This window comes from Poecilia reticulata, chromosome 20 (assembly GCF_904066995.2).
Source record: "Poecilia reticulata chromosome 20, P_reticulata-male-v2, whole genome shotgun sequence".
NCBI lineage: Eukaryota > Metazoa > Chordata > Actinopteri > Cyprinodontiformes > Poeciliidae > Poecilia > Poecilia reticulata.
In genome coordinates, this window is record NC_088849.1 from 18,397,765 (window position 1) to 18,424,079 (window position 26,315).

Genomic DNA, 26,315 nt, shown 5'->3' on the forward strand with positions numbered 1-26,315 from the left:
ATAAATAATAATAATAATAATAATAATAATAATAATAATAATAATAATAATAATAATATATAAGTACATTCAGGAATGCGTTGAAACTAAAACAGGCTGGTGAGGGGGATGGTTTTTGCCATGTGACTTTCTCAGTGACGTATGCGGAAGTAGTAGTCTAAACAACCATCAGATCTGAACCATGCCGTAAGTATGGAATTACACATTTCGGTAAAGTTTATCTGCTTAAAATCAGTATTAATGCTAATTTTATAAATGTTCACAAAAAGTGAACTTGCTAAATAGGTCAGAGGTGTCGGTTGTTATATCATTACTTTAGAGCCCATTTAGTTTTACAAAAATCAACATAACCATTGAACATGGTTTTTGAATTGTGTATTCTGAGTCATTCAAAGCAGGAGTCATTTATCACAGTCAAGTCTCTGATAGATTTCCAGAAAAGTCTCCAGTCAGTGATGTTTATCAGTATTTCAGAAATGTCCAAAAGCATTTTTGTTCAGTTTCTGTTAACAGAATTACGTCGCGATGCACACAGGAGAAATGTCAGTCTTTCCAAAAATCTCCCTGAAGCCAGAAGTGACAGGATATCTTAGAAATGTCTTCCTAAACAAAGAGGTAAGTATTTCTTGGAAACAGATTATAATCTTGAGTTGTGAGTATGAGCACGCTATGTCATAGTTGTGATTTTTTTTCTTATTTTTGCATAACATTCTGCTTGCAGCAACACATGCCACAACTGCCATCTTATGACATCTTATAACTGATGAGTCGTTTGCATAACTGTCTAATATTTCTCTGGTCTTTGTTTTGCAGAATTGTTTAAATTCAGTTATATTGTCAGTCTCTTAAGCACAAAACTGCCTGTTTAAGTTTATGGAACATTATCTCTATCTGATTTAATTCCAGACTTTGACTAGGTCATTCCAAAACCTTTATTTTGTTTCTTGGAAACATTCAGATTTAGAGTTGCGTGTGCGCTCTAAATCTGCTGTAGGACGATGTAGGATCATTATCCTATCAATATCAAAGCACACATGAGCTTAAGGTCATGAACTGATGGCCCAAATGTATTAGGAATCATCAATATTTTTCTTGGGGATTGTGAGGTGATTGTTTGTATTTTTTTTTGTTAGAGTTCTTTTTAGTCCTTCCTGGATAAGTTTTCAGTGCACTCTTGGGAGTAAGTTTGATAGCTTGCTACTCTAGGAAGGTTTGTCCATGTTTTCTCCATTTGTGGATAAAGGATGCAATAAGTTTTCATTGTGAAAACTCGATGCAATTATTCAATGGAAACCTGCTAAAATCTGCGTTTGTTATTATTTCTGTACTTAAAACATCAGTTGTCCATTGTAGAAGGACCAAAGAGGCATCTCTGCCTCTCGAACTGCAGATTGCAGACCATTAAGCGACAAGGTTGACATTTAGACACAATGAAATTTTCCTGCAGAAAATTGATTCTAAACACATCGAATCTGGTTTTAGAATGGATAAAGCACACTAGCGTTTAGCAAGTAGCCTGACCTCGACCCCGTTGAAAATACACTCCACTATATTAAAAACTCTTGAAACCATGCTAACACCTTCCATTTCAGAACTACCTGTTCTGAAAACGAAGTGTTTCTCATGTTGATTGTAAATTGCTCAGGTGTTAGCTGCTGTGGGTCCCCAGGAGGCAGAAAGTCGTTTCCAGAAGCTGCTCACATGTTTGTCTCACCCGCCTTCTACCACGTGTGTGCGAGCCAGCACTCACCTGGCTCCTCTGGAGGACATCAGGCTCAGTCTGGAGGAAGAGCTCAAGAAGGTGAGCAAAGAGAATTTACGTGTATTAAGTTTTCACTAGAGTCACAGATGAGAGACTTACTTTTATTTCTTAAGCAGCAGAAATGCGGCTCGTCAGCAGAAGAACCGTCTGTCCAGATTGCGCCACACCCACGAATCGCAGATGTGCTGCTACTTCCTGTTGACGGCCCGAGGTATGCGAGGAATGGCGGGACATAGTTCCGAATGTCTCTGCAGCTCGCACTCAACGGGAACCCAAAACCTCAGCTTGGAAATCAAATGAAGAACTATAGAAATACATGTAAGAAATGCATGTGTTCCTCTGAATCCTCAGGGCGGTGGAGCGGCTGAGCTCTGAGCTGGTGGTGGACGCTCAGTGTGGCAGCGCCGTACTCAGAGGAGCTCACGTCTTCGCCCCAGGGATCGTCGCCAGCCCCAAGTGTAACATAGCCGTATTTAATATCACTTCAACTGTCTTTCTCGTGTCCTCCAGCAGCCCTTCATGTCGTGTTTTTGTCTTCAGACATGAAGGCGGGAGACATGGTGGCGGTCTTCTCCGATTTAGAAGGAAGGTGCACTCGTGGAGCGACAAGATTCCAGGGAAGCAAGGTGTTTGTGGGGAACGGAGTTGCAGAGATGGATCGCTCGGCCATCTTCGCCACTGAAACCCCGGCCAGGTGGTTGAATGTTTTCTTTTTTCTAACCAGCAGCAAGCCACAAAAGTTTCAGGATAATGTGAATGATGTGAGAAGATGGTTGCGGAGAAACTCTGTTGGGTTGAGATTTTATTGTAGATTTAAGTGCATCTACCTTCCACTTTACAATTACACACTCATTTATTTTCACGAAGCTTTTCATATTTATCTGGTACTTCTTATTACACTATTTTTCTCCTCTATCTACTAAAACAAGTTATCTTTTAACAGAAATAAAATAATAAACTTAAGTGTAATCATTCTTTAGATGTAAATAAATAATTGGCATTTTTGTTGCCGTCTGGTCTTTAACTGTTTTCACTGTTTATAACTCAGTTTGTTAATAGAAAACTGAGTTTATTTTAATTTTGCTTGACATCTCAACTTGCAGCACATTTCAAAGCCGTGAAAGGAGGAAATTTAATTTTTGCAATATCCAAGGAAATAAACACTAGATACAACACACTTCTTCAGAAAGCAGAAATGTCTACATCTGTACACCAGTGCTCATAAAATATCTCTATGGCGACGTGTGTTTCCAGAGGTGTGGGTGTTCGAATGGTCGATCCACTTTACAAGAGTCCCTCCTTCGACGGTCTTCTGCCCAGCATGGTGTTCCTGCAGGTATTTCTGTCAGAGCCTATTAAAGCGAGGATGATAAATTGGTCATCTGATAAACTCAGACAGAGTCCAGACTTTCTTTAATAAAGCCTATTAACTTTCTTGTCACCAGTTGAACCTGCTCTGCATAATCTGCCAACGTTGTCTTTTTTTTTTTTTGCAGAACCTTCCCTCTGTGGTGGTGGGGCATGTGCTCGCGCCCCAACCTGGAGAGCGGATCTTGGATATGTGTGCTGCCCCTGGAGGGAAGACGTGCCACATTGCTGCCCTCATGGGGGATAAGGTGCTGTGATAGTTTTTGATGTGGACTCTAAGTAAAAAAATGTACCCTATACATCTTTCTGCTCCTCAACAAGTTTTCTGTTGCTTATATGCCAATGAATGAAGAGTGGGCGTCCCCTGCTTGTTGCGGATATTTTAGAGAACGGGTAATGGGCTTTGTGTGGGGCTTCACACTTTTTTGCCCGTTTATTTATTTATTTATTTTTTACTCTTATGACAGTTTCAGCACATGCTTTTTGAAATACATGTTTCTTGTAGTGACGCTCCTGTTTTCTGGAAATAATTAAAAGCATTTTCACACAATTAGAGCATACACTTATTAGAACTGAAGTCCCCCTCGACCGTCCCGCACAGGGAGAAGTTGTGGCCTTGGACAGAATCCGAAACAAGATCGACCGCATTCGTCAGAACGCACAAACGCTGAGCTTGCAGAGCATCAAAGCTTTCTGCTTCAACAGCACTCGGGCTGTTAGTGATGACGAGCCAACACAGGAAGCTGAAGGTAAAGCATGACATCTGTAATCCTCTTGTGTGTTTCTGGTCGAGTTAAATAACCAGTAGTGTACTACTCCCATCACTCCAGGACCTCCTTTCCCTCCGGAGAGTTTCGACCGGGTTCTGCTGGACGCTCCCTGCAGCGGCCTGGGTCAGCGGCCCAACATGGCCAGCACCTGGAGCCTGAAGGAGATCTGCTCCTACCCGCCGCTGCAGCGCAAGTTGTTTCAGGCTGTAGGCCTTACTACACCCAGATACTACACTCCTGTCGTTTACTCATTTTTACCTGTAGAGGGCAGCATTGGACACTAATCACGTTTAAGTGAAACAAAGAGGCTTCTGAAGAATACTATACATGTGTCCTTCTGGCTGAAAGAAGCAAACTCTAAATCAAATATATATATATATATATATATATATATATATATATATATATATATATATATATATATATATATTTTAAGTCTGTTCAAGTTTTATTAAGATATTAGTTCTATAACATTAGTAATTAGATTTGGGCTACTTTTTGTAATTACATTTGGTGTCTAGATAGAAAATAATTGCTCAGCAACCATTTTTCTGTTGACGCATGGGGGAAAATGTCCTCTGTCCATACGGGTAAGATGATTTCTCTGAAGATATATTCATCCAATCAAAGATATATTTGACAAGTGAGAATAAAACCATTTATAAGATGTTGAGACTTGGTTACCTTTAAGTCTTATGAAGCAACATCATCAAAGACATTTTAGGAAGTTTTTAGAATCTATAGAAAGTATTTATTGCTTACATCAGCCGTATTTTATTGATGTTCAAACATTTGTTTTTGTGATAAAACTATTGTTTCCTTCTGATGCTTGTTAATTTGTGAAATTACCCAACTAACTCCTGACTGAGGGGAAAACTAAAAATTATGAGTAAGGGTATAAAATGACTCCAAATATTGGCTGATTTCTTAAATTTAGCCAATCATAAAAAGTATTTTTAGGTAAACATTTAAGATTTTCAATGCTCCCAACAAGCTACAGATAATTTCAAAATAATTCATACACTTTGAATTTTTTTCACAATCTGTTAGATTACAACAGGAATATTTGGTGGGGATTTTCTTGTGACGGCACAAAATAAAGTAATGCATAATTGTGAAGACGCAACATTTCACCTCCAAATAAAATGTGGTTTAATACTTTAGAATGCCTCTTAACTTATAACCGTCTAATTTAATCTCATTACAAGTACAGCAGTGGTCTAAAGTTGTCAGCGGTTTGTTAGAGGACATTAATGAATAAACAGTAAACTGACGAGAAGAAAGCTCTTGATGAAAGACAGCCATGAAAAGTCTTTTTTGCTACAAAAAAAATCTTCATACATCAAATTTCTCATAAATATTGGGAAACTTTTTTGCCTACGTATAAATGCTACATGTGGTTGAAAGCAAGACCCTTTCTGCCCACAAACATCAGCATCTACAAAACCTCTAGAGAAAATCGTATCAGTTGCAACATTTAATCTCCCTCTATTTTGAATCGAATTCAATCGGCGCTCGTCTCTGCATAAGCGCCTCTGACGCTGTACCATGTGATCTCTTTGCGGCTAAAGAATTAATTAGTCTTTGTTGCTGCAGGCGGTGCGGTTGTTGAAGAAAGGCGGAGTTTTGGTCTACAGCACCTGCACCGTGACTTTATCAGAGAATGAGGAGCAGGTAGCCTGGGCCCTCAGCACCTTTCCCTGCCTCTCTCTGCAGCCACAGGTAGAGTACTTCCAGCGCATGGAAAGATTCAAAACCCAAAGATATGAGGAGATGTCACTGAAACTTCTCGCCTCTCCCAGGAACCTCACATCGGTTCAGAGGGCATGCTGGGAGCCGGACTGTCACCTGAGCAACTACGCCTCCTCCAGAGATTCAGTCCTGAGCTGAGCTGGGAGCAGACAGACGCGACAGCGTCCCTCACCCGCCGGGCAGACACCGATACCATCGGCTTCTTTATCGCCAAGTTCCTAAAAACCTGACCGGAGGATATGCTTTCTTGCACCCAGACAGGGGTGGGAAACTGTATTGCTTACACTGACACACTGTGTTTACTTTGATGGGCCATATAAAACGGGCAAACTCACTCTGGTTTACAGCATCTGCCTCTTAACAGCTGCTCTTTAAAACTGCAGGCCATGTAGGGATAAGCTTTATAAACACAGAGCAGGGAGAGGGAGGGAAACCAAAGGAGCGCTAGCAAATGCAGCAGTAGCAGCGCTGCGGTCGCCATAACAACAGTGACGACACAGCTGCCATGGTGACGGTGGATTCAGGAAGTAGCTTACAGAAAGAGGTCAAAAGAGGTATTAACAATTCATTGGTGGTGTAGACAACCGGGATGTGTAATTAGTCCGTCTGATGCTCAGGTCTGCAGAGGGAAGTTATGTTGTGTTCACTTTTCGTCACATGTGCACTGCCGTCTTCATTCAGTTTTTATAAGCAGTGTGGAGATTTTTACTCGGTACTGAGAAACTAAAGTACTTTTTTAATGCAATAAAAAAAAATTCTACATGAAAAAATTAACTTATTTTTTTTAATTGTTTTTATGCGACAAAAAATTTATTAAAATTGCTGTTTAGCATGGGCCACTAGGAGATTATGCTATACCTATGTACATATGCAAATATAGCATATGTTTTACAGTACTGGCACAAATTTGACAAACTATGATCAAATTGCGTTTATAAAAAAAAATAAAAAAAACTAGTCACTGCTGCTTAAAAAATAACACTTTTTTTCTGGATTATTCTGATATTAAAAATGCACACAAAAAAGTCCATGTCCTACTGTTTTTCTGCTCTTTTTAGCTTTGCACAAGCGTTTAGAGCAAGATAATTAGGTTATCAACTTTAATTGAGTCTACAGTCAGCTGCTTCTCAGACATGTCACTCGTAGCTTGCAAACTGTCGTTTTAAAACCAGTATGGTGTGGGTGGTGCTCCTCAAGTCTCCACACCACAACTGTGTTTTTTTGTGACGAGAAGCGTTTCTAGACAGCCAAAATTGCCTCTCTTGGAACAGGCGGGACAAGTATATGAGTTTGCTCTCAGCCAGCTGACTGGCTCCTAGACTGAGGTGTTGGAACATTTTTTTGAAGAACATATTATACCTTCAAATGTATATTTTGTCAAGTTTGTTATGCCCATCTCAATTTAAGGTCCTCTCAGTGCCTAAACATTAATCAAAGGCAGTCAAGATTCTTCAAACTGTGAAACCACTCTTTAATTTAGCGCCAGATAGAAATCTCAAATCAGTTCATTATTCAGCTAAATCATGGTTTTATACATTATACAGTACAATACTGTACTGCGAGCACCATATGGTGCTTTTGTTTAGTTTCTAGTGCAAATATTTTGGTACACTTGAAATAAGATGTTACTAACTTACAAGTAACTTTTCAGTAAAATAAAGGAGCTTGTTTAAGTCAATAATTCTTTAATATTGACTAATTGGCAGATTGTTTTTCACTTATTACATTTTACAAATGACAAAATCTGACAGTGGAACTAGAATTTTTTTGCAATCAATATTAAAGACTTATTGACTTAAGACAAACTCCTATAGCTGGCCGAAAGTTACTTCTAGGTTAGTTTTGTCTTATTTCAAGCGTAATAAGACACTATTTCCAGTGATGACGGCAAAAATAATTTTAAAAAGTACAAAACTTCCCCCCCATGCACCCACTCCACTCCTTGACATAATGGTACGCTGAGCATTAGTCCCAGCACCCATATTGGAAAAATGTCATGTGGATAGCCCACTAAATCAAGAATTCTACTTTTTGGCTTGGATTACTGACTGACAAGGCCCCTATAGGTCTGTCCATCTCCTGCTCCATACATCCATCACTTGTGAACTAGACACCAAGATACTTAACTCCACTGTTTGAGGCATGGAAGGAACTGTAGCGACATGCCTTAGACATACTAAAACCTTTTATTTTAATCATATGTTTTTATAATAAAATAAAATTTTTAAGCAAAGTGCTATTGCTCTATATGCATTGCACCCCTTTCTGTAAACATGGAAGCCACTGTGATAAGAGCAGCTTGACTGCTGACGTTTTTAAAAGGAGCCAATCAGCTGCACCCACAGGAGGACTCGTCTGTGCAGATGGCAGATCTGCGTAAAGACGCGCCTTGCTATTTTAGACGCTCCATGTTGTCATTGATGTTGAGGTTGTCATGACGACTGGAGGCTGGGCGGGAAGGGCCGGTGAGCCTTCCTCAGTTGTTTTCTTTTTTTCTCTCCTCCAGCAGAGTTTCTCCTGACTATTTATAGACGCAGCATCCCTCCTGAAACAGACTCCTCTGACAAAGCACACATCAAGATCTTCCCCCCCGCCATTACATTTCTCCGTTCTCAACTTTATTCTTCATATTTATGCATTATGTACATACACATGTACACTATTATAAAATTTGTGGGGCTACAAATGTAGCATAGAAATAGTCTTTATAATTACACTTGTCAGGTGGGAACAAAAAGGTGGTGGTGGGAGGATGGGGGTGAAAATAGAGGAGTCAAAATAAAAAAAAACAGTCAGACGTAGATCGAGCAGAAATATCTGGTGGAAACTGCACGGATCAGGTTGGGGGAGTGAACAGATGGCGGACAGGAACATTTAGAACACTTTGAGCTTGTTTTATGAATGAATATTTTAAGTGCAGAACACTCTGAACATTTCCTATAATTAACATTCTTTGTACTGTAAGAAGTGGGAGTCCAGCAGGGAATTCAACAACATTCATTAGGAAATGGGTCAGACTTGAGAAAAGATGAACCAGAATGGAGATTTCCTAAGTGTCGTATGAAACCACGTCTGTTTGAAGCTGGCATGAATCGGAAACAAAATGCAGGATAAATGGTGTACCAATGTTAGAAAACATTTCTGGACCCATAAGAGGAATAGTACTGCATGTTTATACAGAGAGGGTTACTGTTGAGCTCATCCGCCTCAAAGGAGGCATAAATATGCCAAAAGTAAATGTCTGAAACCGTGGATACAGAATGAAGAGAAGGAACTGAGCAGTGGAAATTGAACAGAAAATGTAAGGAGTAGTCTGACACTTTGGGGAAAAAGCTTCCTTTATGTTTATATTTTCTGGTAAATATAAAGACTAAAGTCAGCTCAGACTCTTACAAAATCATGTGGGTGTATGAATGAGGATATTTCTCACTTTATTACTTTTGTAGTTAAAATTGTATGTTTTAAACTTTTGGGAAAAGTAAGTAAGGCTTAGGACGAAAGTTCTTGTCTTGTCTAAAATAATCATAAAGCTAAGCCCACATCCCTCCAAATCAGAATCAACCCTCATAACATGAAACATTCCAGGAGCAATGTAGCATTAGAGCATAGCTTTACAGATGCAACGTAATGCAGGGATGTCCAAAGTGCGGCTCACGGGCCATTTGCGAGATTATTTTGTGACTCCTGATTGCAATTCAAAAACCGCACAAAGTTATTTTTATTTTTTTAGATCTGAATAAATTTGAAACTGGATGCCATTCTTTTTAATGAGGCAAATCTGCAAAACCTATCTTAAGTTTTGGATATACAATTGATAACCCTTTCCAATTAAAACTATTTGCTTAATTAAAATATGGCAGCTTGGACAAAACTTTTTATTTTTTTTGGCTGGCAAGCTTTGTTGACTTGACAGTTTTGTGTCAAAAAAATTTGAACATCTCTGCATTAGGGAATCCAAGTCATGTCCACTTTGTGTGAATGGGTGTGGTTTGTTAGTAGTTTTGCTTTTTGGCTAAAATATTCATAAAGTTAAATCCAAATCTCTCAAAACCAGGATCAACCTTCATGACATGAAAATGTCTTGCAGTACAGTAGCAGTAAAATGAAGTTACATCAAGTCAGATACAATTCTTTACTTAAGAATGAAATTCCAACAGAAATATATTTGTTGCAGTACTTTTGCATTAGAAATAAATATTTTTCAACTTTTTTTTTTTTTTTACTGGGTTTTAATCCAAATAAGCAAATTTCCCAAAGTGCCAGGCTAATCTCAAATTACAGCATCAAACCATGTTGGCCAGTAAGCCTCCCACCCCTCTCCCAGTAGTCTGAAGGAACAAATTATTCAAGTGGTAGCAAGCAATAAAACAATAATATTAAAAATAATAATAATAAAAATTATAATGCTAATCACAGAAAGCACAGCTCAGAACAGAAAAAAATCTGCTGTTGTGTCATGCTCGATCAAAACACAGGTTTAAAATATGCATATTTAAAAATAGTCATGCATATCCACACATAAACAATGTCTATGCATAGATACACACACACACATATATATATAGATATATAGATATATATCTATATATAGATATATATTTATATCTATGTAATCAAAATCCTGTAAAAGACGTGTCAGCATTTACAAAGATGGGGAGAGAAACGGGATGCTTCAGGGTTTAGCAGCATGATGGGGGGACGAAGAGTCCAGAAGGGCTTCAGCAGGACTTTGGTCTGTCATTGATGGATGTGTGAGTCTCTGACCCACACCTCACCTGCCTCACCTCTCTTTTTGGGAGCCACCTCCCCCTCACGGTCCCGCTCCCTGTCCCTGTCCCGCTCGTAGTGGTGGTGGTGGTGGTGGTCTCGCGCTGGGCGGTGGTGGTGGTGAGAGCGCTGCTTGTTTCGCTCGTTGTGGTCCTGCTCGTGCTCTTTGGAGCGGTGATGTCCCTGGCCGGCCTCGTCCGCCCCGCTGCGGTGATGGTGGTGGTGGTGATGGTGGTTGTGGTCCCGGTGGGGCAGTGGCTCATAGCGCTGCTGCTGCTGGGGGTGGCCCTCCCCTAACTCCTCGTCGTCGTCGTCTTCCTCCTCCTCTTCCTCATCCTCCTCGTCCTCGTCCTCCTCGTCCTGATGGCGGAGCGGAGCCCGCGACTCGATGCGAGCCGAGTCCTTGCTCTCGCGACTCTCTCTGCTCTCGGGGGTCTCGGAGTCCAAAGTCTCCTGCCGGGAGAGGCCCCTGACTTTGTTGCTGTGATGGTGGTGGTGGTGGTGGTTGTGATGCTCAGTTCTGGTGAACGATGACCTGTGGTGGATGTGTGGGGCTCTCTTGCTGGACTCTGTCCTTAGAGGCCTCTCCTCCTCATTGCTGTCCCCGTCAGCCTCTATGTCCGCCTGCTCCTGGCTCTGGTGGTGGTGGTGATGGTGCTTGTGATGATGATGATGCTGCTGGTTGTCTTCTTTGGACCCCTTCCTCTCCACCAACGCCTTTTCTCCTTTCTGCTCCGTACCGTTGCCCTGGAAGCAGTGGCACTTTATTAATACAGACAAAACAGTGAGAACATCCAGGAAACCTCACTGCAAACCTCACAGAAAATATCACTCAGCACATCCAGTTCAGCGCAGAATCATTTAGCGTCATGCACAGCTTCCCTGCATGGATCGTCACACAAGAGCACAGAAATGTTTGTCAAATCCAGGAAAGGTTTTAAGCTACTCTTTCCACCTCAGTCGCGCGGCTTCGCCACACTTACCACACAAGCAAATATAAGCTCACTCCTCATCCTCATCGGCATTGTCCTCATTCTCAGTCTTACATTTCCCATAATGATGGCAGTGGGTGGAGAAAGAGTGCAGGTAAACACCTTACCATTTGCAGACTTCTGTAACTACTTGTTCTACAGGCTGAGCATTAATAAAACAGACAGTTAAGTGAGTCTCCAAAACTATTCAAACTCCTGGGACTTTTTCCCCATTTTTCTACTTTGCAACCATAAAGTTCAGTGTTTTGTTGGTCGTTCATGTCATAGATCAACACAGGTATGGTTTTGAAATAGAAAGACATAATGTGCTTTTACATTTTTCTCAAAAGTCTACAAATGCCGTAGATTTGTGTTTGACCCTCTCCAATATGATACCCTAAAATATAATCGACCAAATACCTTTAGACTTTCCTTAAAAAGAGACTATAGAAAAGGCTTACAGAGGCCCGATTTTTTTTGCGAAAGATTTTTTTTTAAACAAATACATGTTTTGTAAACATTCTACTTTATTTAAAACTCATAGGTCTATATCAGGTGAATTGCATTGTTGGTTTTTTCTTGTATCATGCAGCCCGGCACCATATGGCGCTTTTAAGGATGTATTTCAAATAAAGCTAAATGTTAGAAAATCAAAATGGCTCATTTTGGAATGCAAACATAATTTTAACGACTGACCAGTACAGCCAGTTTCTAACACTGCATAACTCCGACTGCACATGTGCTATTGTCCTTGTGCCAAACTCCTCGGGATTCATACCTGCACGGCAGAGGCTGGCGTCTGCGCGCTTGGGAGGGCCACTGCGGGCAGGTTTGTCAGTACCGGGTCAGGGGGGCTGGAACTGGTGGGGTGAGTACTCCTCCAGTAAGCTTCGAGGTAATCAGCCATGTGCTCACACGCATCTTCCAGCTGGTTCTCATCGAGGATGATATCAAACATCTCCTGGGAGAAGAGAGACAGTCCCAGTGTTAAGGAAATGAAACAGACACACGACTTGACCAGGTCAAGGAGTATCAGGCTGTACTGTTGAGAAACTGACTATCGGAATGTCGTGAGAAGTCCGCAGATGACGACAGACGCGTTCAATGGTTAAAAACTCGCCCTACTCTTCATGAGCACAAAATGTCAGAGCTTATGTTGAGCAAACATTCCTCCGAATAAAACGTCCCCCCTAACTTTAGCGAGGAATTCTCAGGAAAACCTTGGAACGGTAATTCCCTGAGAACACCCAGGGCTATTTGAATTAAATTAAGCCTGTTCTTTTGCAAGCTGGGGGTGCTCACCCCACTTTCAAAAATAACAACCAAGCTGATTAATGAGTGGAAAAATTACTGGCGAGAAATATGAAGCTTTCGGTTAAAGAAACTATTGAGAAAACCCCCCCAAAAAAAACACTTCAAGTTTGAGCCAAAGAACACCAAACTGAAAGTTATTTAAACCCCGGTCCCATTAGTGAAGATCTGTCTGTACTCACAGAAGGACACTGCGCCAACTTGTCAGCGGCCACCATCTGGACATTCAGGTGTTTGGCCTGAGACTTGCCTCTGGACTTGATGAGCCGCTGCAGCACCTGAAAGCAAGTAGGGACAGAAAACTAAATTAAATCAAGACTTGTGTGGGAAAAAATGCTACAGTCAGTTTGTCTTCACCTAAAAAAAAATAAAGGAGAACAAAATAAAATCCTCACAAACTCACAGCTGCTAAAGAATGAAATTAGACAATAGAGTCCAAGGAAATAGCAGCAGAGTTTTGGTTATTTTGAATAAAAATTGATCAAGGCTACTTTAAAAGATTAGAGAACCTAGTCGACTTCAAAGAGTATTAAAGTCCGGCTTAAGCCTTTTGCATGAAACTCCAAATCAAAGTAAGGTTGTTTTAATCCTTTGGAGTCATCAGATGGATTGAACTGATTAAACATAATTTATTGATTTGACTTCTCCTCCGCTCACTGTTCATAGGCAACATGAGTTCTACAATATAAACCATGATTTTGTCTTTGTGGTAACATAAAGTACAGTCATTAAAGCCAATTCATTATGTCTCACTGTGAACATCACCCACAGACTTAAAGCCTCATCATTTATATCTTTAGTGTCTAATTTCATTTTCTGCATTACTCACATGCCTGTTTCGACCGATCGTTGAATCACGATCCATCTTTTTTTCTTTTTTTTTTTACACTTGGTGAAGGTCAGAGTGATGAATCAGTCCTCCCCTACATTTCTTTCTCACAAATTGGCAATCCCGTCTGACATACTGAAATTAAGATTATTGCCAGGGAGCGGCAAAGTTACGGGAAAACAGCAAAGCCGTGACGGTTTAAATGCCTACAGAAAAACTTGTTTTAGTGCCGATTTTTTCTCACCTTGGGGGAGGTGATCTTCACGTAGACGATGATGGGGGCTAAGGATGTCTTCCCAAGCTGAGACGGATGGTTGATGGTGTCGGCATCCAGAACCACCAGCTGCAACGTGCGGGCCAGTTCAAAAATCCGCTCGATCTCGCTTTGGACTTCAGCTGAAAGGATGAGATTCCTGTTAGAACTGGGAAGACTTAGTTTTATACCAGCTGTGGAGTTGTATTTGGTTAAAGCTAGCGAAAGAAGTAAAACGTGAGACGTTGGTTCAGGTGTAAAATCATTAGGATCTGAGGGGTAGGGCTTCAGTTCATTTCAGGTTTTATACACTTTTAATGCCAAAATGACAAAAAATGTTTACCTTCTCTTTGCTTTTTTTGAGTCATTTTTAAATTATAAATACAAACGTTCACCATGAATTTTTGAGCAGGTATTTCTTCAGACGTCATTGATCTAATATCCAACCTGGAAAAACTACAAACTAGAGGGAGAGATGAATAAGACTAATGAATAGATGGATGGGCAGATGGATGGATGTCTGGTTGGATGCACACATAACCTTTAGACAATGGTAAAGGAAACATGGTTTTACATTTGTAACATTTCCAAGCAACTGTTTCCTTTTTACCACACAAACCTAGAAATACTTCACTCAAATTCCAGGCTTTTTCCCTTGCTCGTCCCAATCAGGAGAATATTTAAATGAGTTCAAATGTCTCCGGACAGACAGAAAACCACGCTCCGACAGATGGGACTGAAACAGTAGAGATTTAACAGCAAAACCCAGAAAGACAGGAGTAAAAGTTTAAAACTCCCAACAGTAACTAAGCCTGACGTAAACAGACATTAAAAACGTTCCAGTCATACCGTAGGAACCACAACTCATTCAAAGTGTCATTCTCCCGACAAAACAACCAAAGCAGAAAAATTATTTCCACTCGTTTTCAATAAGACGTTGTCCGCAAATAATTGTTCTAATCTTCCAGCGATCTTCTTTCAACCATCATATTCTATTCAATTATTTCATAAAGAGAGGGATATTTCTGTTAGTGAACTGACTCAATAGGTCTCATGTGGGACTCATCAAATATAAAGTAAGCACAATCATTTGCTTTAAGTAACTGTTCTGATATGTTAAGCTAAAAAAAACAATCTGAGTAGAAAAAACAACAAGAAACTGACTAAATCATCATCATACAGTGCGGTAACTCTCTTAAATGACGAGATCTTTAAGCACAAATGATATAATAGCATGTTTTGCTTTCATTATTCACTTTGGCAGGGGCTCCTAGTGCTGCCGTAGCTGCTGACTGATGATTCTGGTGATAAATAGTCAAGATTAGCCTTTGTCGCCTTTATTTTGCTCAGGAATCCCTTTCATTCTAATCACATCTAAATTCTAATCAACATAAGTCATATCAGAGCAGCTGTGGTGCTTGTTATCGTTCCTCTACACCCAATCTTTCATTCCCCAACAAAGCGAGGCCAGCAAAGGCCACAGAGAGCTTTTGGGAGTCATCGTTATCGTTGTCAAGAGTTTCTATAATTGTTTCCTTCCGCGTTTGCGTCAACTGTTCTCCTTGAAAACATTATGAATCAGGGAACCCAGATGTTCCCAGGCTGATTTAGAGCAAACTTACCCAAGTTGGATCGCGTGTTGGAGCGCTCGATGATGGCGTGCTTGCTGGGATTGTTCAGAACCGAGCGTTTGGCAAGCGAGATATCCGCTGTGACACGGGTGATTGAAATTCTGAAAAAGAGAAGGATGAAGTTTATTGAATCAATTTGACTCAACCAAAAAAAAAAAATAATAAAAAAAAAAAATATATATATATATATATATATATATATATATATATACACACACACAATGTTAAGCAACAAAAAGATGGTTGTAGGACATAAGCGATGACTTTCGGCAAGCAACTGTCAGTGGTCCATAACCTGGGAATGACTTAAGTTCGCAAAGTTTTAATAATAATGATTAAAAAAAAACACGTGTCTCCTGGTTTAACGCCCTTTGAAATGCTGTGCTAAAACCTTAACAGATTTGCACAGAAATGAATGTCTGCAAAACCTCAGTCAGCTGAACCAACGTCGTTAAAAAAAAAGAAGAAAAACCTGCCTCATAACAATCACATGTCAAACACATTTATTCTTTTCGCTGCTTTGAGCAGCACCAACCAAATTCCATCATGCTCAGTTATATTGAAAGGAAAGCAGATACCTCTTTTAGTGATTTCTGAGAAACTATTTGGCTCACAGTAAAACAAACAAGACGGCCGAAAAGCAGAACAGATGATCAAGGAACTAATCTGTGTTTGATTTGGAAAGAAAAAAAAAAGCTAAATTCCTTGAATAGTTTCAATTCAGTTTAAGATTTAGTGAATGGCCAGTGAAGTGAATAGTTCCTGGACAAGAAGAGTATTAAGCCACAACATTTCTGGCAACATTATTACACAAATGTAAAATGTGTGTAATTTTATCTCACACGTATAAGATTTTACATTTGTTTCACATTTTACTGCATAACATAATTTCCACATGTAATAGATTTTAAAAATTAAGTTAAATGTTTCTATAGAGTTCATGTCACATTGTATCAACTTCATATGTGAAACATCAAAAAAATGTTTTGCCTGCCAAAGCTTTTAACACTTGTGCACACACATGCTAGTATCACAGATTCCACATGTGAAAACAGTGGGGAAATGTTTCTACACGTGGACAGAGATAATATACTTTTAACATGTTATTATACAAAATCAACTCCAAACATGAAACACGTGGAAATTCATCCTACATTTTAAGTTTTTACACTTTACTACATGATGCAATTTTCACATGTAAAACATCTGTGGGAATGTATTTACATAACAAGTGTTTCACGTCACCACACAATATGATTGTCACATGAAGAAACACATAGAGATGTACTTTACATAGCACTACAAGATGCAATATCCAAACAAGAGCGGAATTGTATTTAACTTGTGGAAAGTTTTCACATTACTAAAACGTCCAATTTTCACATGTGAAATGTGTGGGACAATATTTTACATGTTAATAAACAATATAATTTTCACGTGTTTCAATTGTCTGGTAATCAGCAGCTGTGAGTTTGACACCAGTTTTCCCCACGATATGTCGAAGGGCCGTTTGGCAAGGCTCAACCCATAGTTGCATACCTATTGCTGTGTAAAAGCATGGGCAAATGAGTAAGACTTGTATTGTTAAAATACTGTTTTAAAAGTATTTATAGGGTTAGACCACTTTCCATTCGACTCCCATGGGCGTCACACGTTATCCCTGGTAATTTAGATGTTAACCTATAGGTTACAGATGAGTATCACGCATAACCTCATTGCATTTAAGGACAAGCGAGAAAATAACTGCCAACAAAGTAAAGACTGAGGGCAAATAACACCCTATTATCAGATTACAATCAAATGAGCAATGTTCTTTGCTGCTGCTGACAGCCTGAGTGGATCTCAAGTAACTTCCATGGCTTCAGCATTGAATAAAAAGAACCCTGCTCTGCTCCAGGGCTCATTATGGCCTATTAAGGACATGGAGAGGACCTATTTAAAGCAGCAGCACACATCTCCAGGCCAAGCAAACGTGTAACACACTCCCTTCTCTAACCTCAGGGGACAGATAAATACCAGCCTATTGACATGGAGAGAGAAAGAATTCAGGAAGGAAGTGGGATGAGAAGCTTGTGTTTGTTAACTTAAGCGCACTCACCTTCCCTCAAATCGGTGTTTCAGGAAGTCAAACAGTGCTTTTTGCATCATGTCCGTCACCTGTTGACAGGAGATTGGCGAGAGGTGGTGACCGAAAGTTACAGTTTGCTCACGCTGGATGTGTCAAAGTTTTAAAACGCAAAAAAATTTGCTGCACCTCGTAGCCCTTCAGAGACGGTCCAACCAGAACTACGGGCCGCATGGAAGGCACAACGTCGTATGGAGGAATGTGTTCCGTCTTAAAAAAAACGACAAAGGAGAAACTCAGTTTTTAATAAAAAGATAGACACAAACACTTGAACTTATAACATATATTTAAAAATGCTAGAACTTTACAGAACCATGACACAGTATGTCCCGTTGAGCCCATCGCAACACAAGCAGGCTTTGATGTCTAACACAATTAGCCAGTTAGCTCAAGTTTTAACAATGTTAGTGGTTTTGGAGTATATAAAAAGAGACCACTATAAGCAAAAATTGAATAAACTCAAAAGAAACTTGAGACGGATCGTATCGCATGTGTCATGGTCCATGTCACTACAAACAGGAAAAAAAAAAAAAGGAGAAGGTCGTCGTACAGGGACGGTTAGTCGGAGACAGAAGATCAACAGAGGACACAGCTAGAAAAACAAGCTCACTGTTGGGACAAGCTGGGATCTCAGTCTGAGGAGTTTCAGATCAGCATTCAGCACCAGTGTCACGGTAGGTATCCACTATATTTAGTAAAGTCTTTCAGTCCATTATCTGGTTATTGTACATAACTTACTTAGTTTGCAAATGTCAGATGGAGTAATCTGTTGGAATTCTCTCTTTGAATAGAAATCAGCGAACGCTGGAGACTTAAACTCCATTAAAATATGAATTGAGATGTTTTTTTGCTGAGCTGAAGTTATTTCAGTCTCCAAATAAAACCCTTTGTTTGTTATTTTCTGTTCTCGTTAAAACCACTTCAACTTCCTTTCTTATAGGAACCCCAGATGAAGATGAGGAAAAGTATTAAAAGGAATTAATATTCACTGAAAACTCAAGTGTGTCTCTTGAAATGACGACGAATTCTTGAGTTACACTTGTGAACTGCTGGTGTGATTTTGTTATTAAAGAAAAATAACAGGAACAAATTTTTAAGGTCAACAAGAAGGAGGATGATCCAATTTCAATTTTACTTCATTTTGAATATTTAATCATCCCTAGAGCTGAATTTAGTTTCTTATACGATGCTTGCTGTATTAATCCAGGTTTAGTCAACCCTACATTTGATTGATAGTCAGATGTCCCATTTAAAGTGAAACTAGATTACAATCAAAATATGAGGTTAATTGTTCTTAAAAGAAGAACAATTTGTGTCCTGCCCAACATTTTCCACTGTATGCAACCGCTTTGAAAGTGAAAGTCTTGACCAATAGTGTAAATCCACATCAACCGCCTGCACCGGCAGGTCAACTTTTTACTGCTCACATATGCTTAATGAGCCACACTTTGGACACTGTTTCTAGACAAGGTATAAGAAATAACATCTGAAATCTAAAAAAAAAAAAAAAATCGTTCCTGTCCAAGCCTTGAAAATCCCCATTAACCAATCTTATACACTAAATAAATCCTTATAAGCTTTTAAAGCCAATGGGCCACTGCTGATCTCCTTTTCTATTTATGTATTCTTTAAAGACAGTTTAAGTTTTTAATTTTAAATTGGATGCCTCATGTTGAAAAGCACCACATAAACACTAAAATCCTCTATTCCCTGAAGAAGAAACGGTCCGTGACTCAACATGAACTCTGGGGCAGCCAGCTGAGAAACAGGAACCTAATCTAAAGGATTTTTCATTCATCAGCCAGTCGTGTTCTCCGTCACCCCTGAAGCTGATGTCCCTGTCTCAACCGTATATGTTGTTTTAATAAGTGTTTCAGTGGATTTATTGTGACTTTTGTCTTGCAGTCCATCACCCTCTCTTACTCATCGACCCACTTCTGAATGTTTTCTCACGTCACTACGCTGTGGGAACGGATGAACACTGCCATTGGCTAGAGCAGGGCTATTATTGAACAATGTGCTTCTGCTCAAATACTTCTGGTGGGACGAAGTTAATCCTTGTAACACAATGTGATCATGTGAAACATGGCTTTTCATCAAACTGAGAATGCCAAGCTCACTGGAATGTTGTCTGAATCCATCCTTATCGATGTCTTTGACAGACTACAGAACAAGTTTGACATTTAAGGAAAGATGCAATTTCAGAGTTTTGGTTAAAAAAATAAAAAAATAATGATTGGACAAACCAAGTCAAGATTTTCTAAATTCTCTTATTTAGCCCCTCAAGGAACATAATTTTCTCTTAATATTTTTTTCTCCTCCCATCTGTTGTTCAATACCAAGTTTAGTTGTAATGCTACTTCAACCTCGTTTTGGCAGGCAAATTGTTGCCATTACTTGGTTTTAGTCTCTTTGACTCTGTACTCTGCTGTGAATGAACAATGTGTAGAGCCACAAGTGATGTTTTCAGTTTAGCTCCGTAAGGTTCAACCGCCAGTTCAGAAATTGTTTACATTGCACAGTGAGATTAAAATGTGCTAAATTTTTGTAAGTATTAGTCCTACAAATAATGATATAAACTAAAAACATTGTGGTGCCTACACTGACTCTTAGTGAAAAACCGCTCACAATGAGGTCCCAGTAAGTCAGGATTACAACATCACATACAAACGTCAACACACACAGAGGTTTGTGGGAACAGTGAGAAGGGCAGGAAGTTAGTAAAGAGGTGAAACCTCTTGCTTAGGAAAGGCAGAGTTTAAACAGATCAGAAGATTCCTCCTCAGACCCTGCTGTCTTGTTGGTCTGAACACCAAAACTTACCGACTTCTGCTTCTGCTTAGCTGTGATTAGCCAGAAGAAAGGGAAAGAGAGAGAGGTTAAGATCAGGCAGGCATGCTAACAGTGGAGTGCACATCGTGGGACGACAGGGACACTGGTGCTTGACAAACGAGCGAGGGCGCTGTGTGAGGTCAGCCGTTTTTTTTAGACGGAGCCGTGCCGGCGGGCAGAGAAGAAGAAGAGGGAGTGCGGAGCTCTAGAGTTTACCTTCTTAAAGAAGGGCATTCGTTTCTCTTTTGCTAGGGGTGATATAACAGTGTTTGGACTGGCTTTAGGGGAGCGCAGGTTGACTGGGAGCTCATTTTCTTCTGGGTCTAAACCTGTGGCATCTATGTCAACAGCTACCGACACAGACAGACAAGAGCAACGTCACACAGAGGTAATCACAGCTGACTGGTCGCACTGAATGTAGCGCAGAATGGAGTTACTACAGAGAGAGTAAAATGAAGTAAAAAAAAATATATATATATATATTTATATATACATACATATTGCTAGAAAATGTTCCCTTTGCCTTCAGTTAGATTTCAGTTGTTAAAGGTTGGTTAAAAATGAACAAAAAGTTACATTTTTCTACAATGCTACTTACCAGATGAAGGAGGAGTAGATTTCCTGGAGTTAGGAACCACTTCACCTAAACTAGACGATGAGTTTGCTCCCAGTTTGCTGAAACCGCAAATTTTTGTCATTTAAGTCAGAAAAAAAACTAGAGCGGAAACAGTTTTTGCTCATTGTAACGGATTTCATAGCCAAACAAAAATGACAGAGACGAACAGGTTGGTAATACCTGGAGTGGAACTTGCCCTGTTTGGCTCTCTGCTCCTGGAGGATGCGAGTGTTTTCCAGCTTCACCGGACTGGGAATGAAGCCAATTTCACAGCCTTCTTTCACTAGACGTCCTATCCACCAGTCGTTGTTGAATTTCTGCCAGAACAATACACTTAAAGGTATGAGGAGCATCCCTAATATCAGCGTCTTAAATGTCAACTTCAACAGTAACTGCTCACCTCTTTGACATGGAGGAAGTCCTTAGCGTCGAAGGAGATAGCCATGCCGGGCACAGGTACGTCGTCGTCATGACTCGGGCTGTAGCTGACATTTGTGCGGACAGCAAATGCAACTGGTTTGGTCTACCAGAGGGAACAAAATGGAAAGAAAGACAGAAATGTCAGATCAAACAAACTCTTGATTTGACAAAGAAACATTTATTGTGGGACGTTAAGATAAATTCATCATCATTATCACAAATGTCATAGGAATTTTGACCTTCAATGACACAATTGAACTGCTTCTTTTCCAAGGTGGAGCTAATTTACAACATGAAACAATCAAGAATCGAGTGAAAAAGCTTACATTTTTAATAGCAATCCACGCAGAGTCAATATACTAAGTACAAACTCAAATTTATGCATTCCCAGAAATGTTTGGTTAAATGTCTCTTGGAAAGTTGTAGCTGCTAATCCACAGGTTTTGTAGCCATCAACAAAGAACTTGCAGATTTCTTAAATGGTTCAAAACATCAAAGTAATGCAAATAGACAAAAACAATTTTAATAAAATAACAATAATAATAAAAAAACAGCTTTTAAAATTGGATTTTATTTATCAAGAGTGAAAGAAAATACCAAATCAACCTATTCCTATGTGGAAAAAGTAACCTAACCCGTTTAAATCACGAGTTAACTATAATTAACCACACTTTTCATACAATTTCACCCGACTCATCCCAGTTTAATGACTTCCATTACTGGAGAGCTGAAATTCTCGTTTTTACAGATGTAAAAATACGCTTGGGTAAGAGACCTGTGCAAGTTCTGATTCATCTGGACTGCCTCTGTGACGAGTTTACCATTTCTATTGTAATTCACATGCAGCCTGTCAGCCGGTCAATGTTTCCACACCTTTTTGTAAAACAGCACTCTTGTCTTACACTTATAAAAAGCACAAACAGCTCTTGTGCAAATGCTTCATAAATCAATTTAACAATCTTTATGACGGCAGGATCAATAATGACCTTCCTGTCTGATAACTGCTGGCCTTCCTCTTTTGGACACATAATCATTACGATAAAGCAAGATCTAATGAAATATTTCTGGAAGACTGCGAGGGGTGATGGGAGCACCTTTTCACCCCCGATTATTTTGCTGCAAGAACACACACCTCCTCTTTCTGCGCGATAATTAAGATTTGGTATTATTTTGGTCACGCTAAAATATCAAATTGAGGCACACAACAAGAGTTACATAAAATGCTTTTGGACATAATCTTGGAGCCAGTCTGGCGGCAGTGGCTGCAACAGTTGGCAGCATGGTCATGCCCTCAAACAGATTACATTTGCTCAGCCTTTGACGGAGCAAAAAGCTGGATAAAAGTCAACTGGAAAAAAACAAACAGAATGCACGAGGATGCAGCTTAAAATAATCCCCCAGCTGCACCCTCACATGCTAAATATTTACCTGCAGATAAAAAGAGAGAGCTGTGATGTGCAGTATCCAACCAGGATACCAAAAGGAACCCACTGGATCAGAGCTTTGAGGCTATAATTCAGCTGGACTTTACACAGATTTTGAGAAATGCTTTCAAAGTGCACTCAAATCTCCCCTGCTGGACTGCAATCTGATTTTCTCTAGGCAACCAAAAAACAAAACAGGAAAACAGAGATAAAATTCACCACAGTGTTAGCCCTATAGCAAAACTCCATGAGAAACACAGAACAGATTAGAATATCTCACCCTGTAGTAAGAGTCAAAATATGTTGTGCTGTCCTTTTAAAGCTGCACTGATTGCTTCTGATTAGATGAAACCAAGATCCAAACAACAGACTAGAAGGTCTCTACGCTATAATACAGGTCCTTCTAAACAAATTAGCATATTGTGATAAAGTTCATTATTTTCCATAATGTAATGATCATATATTTTAGATTCATTGCACACCAACTGAAATATTTCAGGTCTTTTATTGTTTTAATACTGATGATTTTGGCATACAGCTCATGAAAACCCAAAATCCCTGTCTCAAAAAATTAGCACATTTCATCCGACCAATAAAAGAAATGTGTTTTAATACCAAAAAAGTCAACCTTCAAATAATTATGTTCAGTTATGCACTCAGTACTTGGTCGGGAATCCTTTTGCAGCCTTCAATGCGACGTGGCATGGAGGCAATCAGCCTGTGGTTCTGCTGAGGTGTTATGGAGCCCAGGATGCTTCGATGGCCTTAAGCTCATCCAGAGTTTTGGGTCTTGCGTCTCTCAACTTTCTCTTCACAATATCCCACAGATTCTCTATGGGGTTCAGGTCAGGAGAGTTGGCAGGTTAATTGAGCTCAGTAATACCATGGTCAGTAATGGCACTGTGAGGAGGTGCCAGGTTGTGCTGAAAAATGAAATCTTCATCTCCATAAAGCTTTTCAGCAGGTGGAAGCATGAAGGGCTCCAAAATCTCCTGATAGCTGCTGCATTGACCCTGCCCTTGATAAAACACAGTGGACCAACACCAGCAGCTGACATGGTTCCCCAGACCATCACTGACTGTGGGTACTTGACACTGGACTTCTGGCATTTTGGCATTTCCTTCTCCCCAGTCTCCCTCCAGACTCTGGCACCTTGATTTCTGAATGACATGCAAAATTTGCTTTTATCTGAAAAAAGTACTTTGGACCACTGAGCAACAGTCCAGTGCTGCTTCTCTGTAGCCCAGGTCAGGAGCTACTTCCGCTGTTTCTGGTTCAAAAGTGGCTTGACCTTTGACCTGGGGAATGCCGCACCTGTAGCCCTTTCCTGCACACGCCTGTGCATGGTGGCTCTGGATGCTTCTACTCCAGACTCAGTCCGCTGCTTCCGCAGGTTCCCCAAGGTCTGGAATCGACCCTTCTGCACAATCTTCCTCAGAGTCCGGTCACCTCTTCTTGTTGTGCAGCGTTTTCTGCCACACTTTTCCTTCCCACTGAGGTGCCTTGATACAGCACTCTGGGAACAGCCACTCGTTCAGAAATTTCTTTCTGTGTCTTACCCTCTTGCTCATTGAGGGCGTCAAGATGGCCTTCTGGACAGCAGTCAGGTCAGAAGTCTTACCCATGATTGCGGTTTTGAGTAATGAACCAGGCTGGGAGTTTTTAAAAGCCTCAGGAATCTTTTGCATGTGTTTAGAGTTACTTTGTTGATTCAGATGAGTAGGTTAACTGCTCATTCAGAGAACCTTTTTCATGATATGCTAATTTTTTGAGACAGGGATTTTGGGTTTTCATGAGCTGTATGCCAAAATCATCAGTATTAAAACAATAAAAGACCTGAAATATTTTAGTTGGTGTGCAATGAATCTAAAATATGTGACAGTTTAATTTTTATCATTACATTATGGAAAATAATTAACTTTATCACAATATGCAAATTGTTTGAGAAGGACCTGTATATTGCACTTGCAAAAGATCAATCCTGACCATCTATACATCCTATACATCATTCTTAGTGCAGGTTAGAATTAGGCAAAAATAAATAGGACACTCCATGATAGCCTGCAGGTTTTCCTAAAAAAATTTGGACATATAATTTGTCTGATGATTTTTTCCCCCTACTTATCAATATATTAAAAAAAAAAGAGTAGATATTTAGATATTAGAGCTGACCATTTAATGTGATGTGATTTTTTTTTTATGACAGTGTGCATTCAAAGAAAAAAGCTAATACACTTAAATAAAATGATGAACTAAAATGAAAATGACAGCCACTGACTGGATGTTACTATTTGACAGGCACCACTTTGAAAAGAGATTTTATAAAAGGTGTTTGTATCTTAGTCTCTGGAGTCTGGCTTTCTTCTCAATTCCAATTCAATATCAAGGCACTTTAGAAATCCTAATATATTTGTCCAATAAACTGTGACATATGAATCATTCAGAAGTGCAACCGGTCCAAAATTCTCTGGATGTTTCAGAGTTAAAGACAGAAATATAAAGATATTTAATGTATGAATTTCAGATTTCGTTCACTTGCCATTATGTGAAAATCAGGAAACAATTTTATTTCAAAGTTCTTTGTTCGATTAGGCAAACAAATACTTCATTCATGTAAGTACTTTTTCCACCCCCTGTCCACACTGATGGTTGCTGCACCTTCCAGTCTGTTTGTGTCATGTGACCTCCTTTGCACACTGATGGAAAAAACAATGCAAAGAGCAGCTAGCTAAAACATATGCAAAGAACAATGCTAAGTTTATAAAGCTAGAGAACGAGAGTCTGATGCGGGAAAGCTTTCTGTTGGCTTTTTTTCTACCCACGGTTAACTGCAGCTGCATTAAAAGAGCCAAATTATCAATGAGTCATATCAAAACAAAGATTAAACACAGCAACCCTGTCCTAACATTTTAGCAAACTGCTTCACATGGCAACAGCATGAGGAGAAGCATAATGAAGTGTATCTGCAAGCACTGAGTCAGATATATGTAGATAAATCTTAGCTCAGAGAGACGACAACATCCCGAATGTCATTGGTGATGGGTCACAAGAACAATACTAATACACGACCCATTTAATACTGGTGAAACTTGGTGTTATTTTTATTGCACTTTAAAGCTACTGAGTTTTCAAGCAGCGAGTAATAGAAAAAAAGGCTTGTTGGGACAATATAAAATCTACCGTAGCTGGGAAGACTCATTTGATTTATATAAATTCTGTAGGTTAGCATTTTTTTCCTGCTGCATTTGCAGGAAATTGCTAGTAACGCTTGTTGAATCCCAGCACTGTAGAATACTTGTCAGAAAAACAACCAGCTTAAAATGATAATGATGACTAATTAAAAACCGCCTATGGAACAATTCCCTTCATGCAGATAACAATGTAAATATTCAGAGTAGTGATATTTTTAGTCTAACGTATGCAAATGTGCCTCCCCTAAAACGCCCAGTTGAAAATATGAAATGCTGGAGGTCTTGAAGGACAG

At 39.7% G+C, this 26,315-nt stretch overlaps 2 protein-coding genes across 10 annotated transcripts in view; one reads left to right on the top strand and one right to left on the bottom strand.

The window, feature by feature from the left end:
* Positions 1–88: 88 nt before the first annotated feature.
* nsun6 (NOP2/Sun RNA methyltransferase 6) lies at positions 89–6,426 on the top strand. 2 transcript variants are annotated; one of them, XM_008396711.2, is made up of 12 exons: positions 89–186; positions 501–615; positions 1,646–1,801; positions 1,876–1,973; positions 2,114–2,220; positions 2,303–2,456; positions 3,017–3,098; positions 3,259–3,378; positions 3,732–3,879; positions 3,961–4,106; positions 5,497–5,622; positions 5,703–6,426. In XM_008396711.2, the coding sequence occupies exons 2-12, from the start codon at positions 526–528 to the stop codon at positions 5,880–5,882; spliced, it is 1,407 nt and encodes a 468-aa protein (XP_008394933.1). In that variant the 5' UTR covers positions 89–186; positions 501–525; the 3' UTR covers positions 5,883–6,426. The 2 variants fall into 2 exon arrangements, with proteins under 2 accessions (XP_008394933.1, XP_008394936.1); XM_008396714.3 differs by having other exon boundaries at positions 1,879–1,973.
* A 1,822-nt stretch (positions 6,427–8,248) lies between these two features.
* Positions 8,249–26,315, bottom strand: part of cacnb2a (calcium channel, voltage-dependent, beta 2a) — a 71,224-nt gene continuing 53,157 nt past the window's right edge. For 6 of the 8 annotated variants that reach the window (XM_008396703.3, XM_008396707.3, XM_008396708.3 and 3 more), the window contains 11 exons: positions 21,388–21,510; positions 21,168–21,304; positions 20,970–21,046; positions 20,588–20,721; positions 17,669–17,749; positions 17,513–17,571; positions 15,406–15,515; positions 13,775–13,926; positions 12,884–12,979; positions 12,169–12,351; positions 8,249–11,166 (listed from right to left, as the gene is read on the bottom strand). In XM_008396703.3, coding sequence (XP_008394925.2) covers positions 10,390–11,166; positions 12,169–12,351; positions 12,884–12,979; positions 13,775–13,926; positions 15,406–15,515; positions 17,513–17,571; positions 17,669–17,749; positions 20,588–20,721; positions 20,970–21,046; positions 21,168–21,304; positions 21,388–21,510 — 1,929 coding nt within the window. In that variant the 3' untranslated portion in view covers positions 8,249–10,389. Of the gene's footprint in view, positions 11,167–12,168; positions 12,352–12,883; positions 12,980–13,774; positions 13,927–15,405; positions 15,516–17,512; positions 17,572–17,668; positions 17,750–20,362; positions 20,383–20,587; positions 20,722–20,969; positions 21,047–21,167; positions 21,305–21,387; positions 21,511–26,315 lie in introns of all 8 variants that reach the window. The other 2 variants (XM_008396706.3, XM_008396710.3) reach the window with 1 other exon arrangement.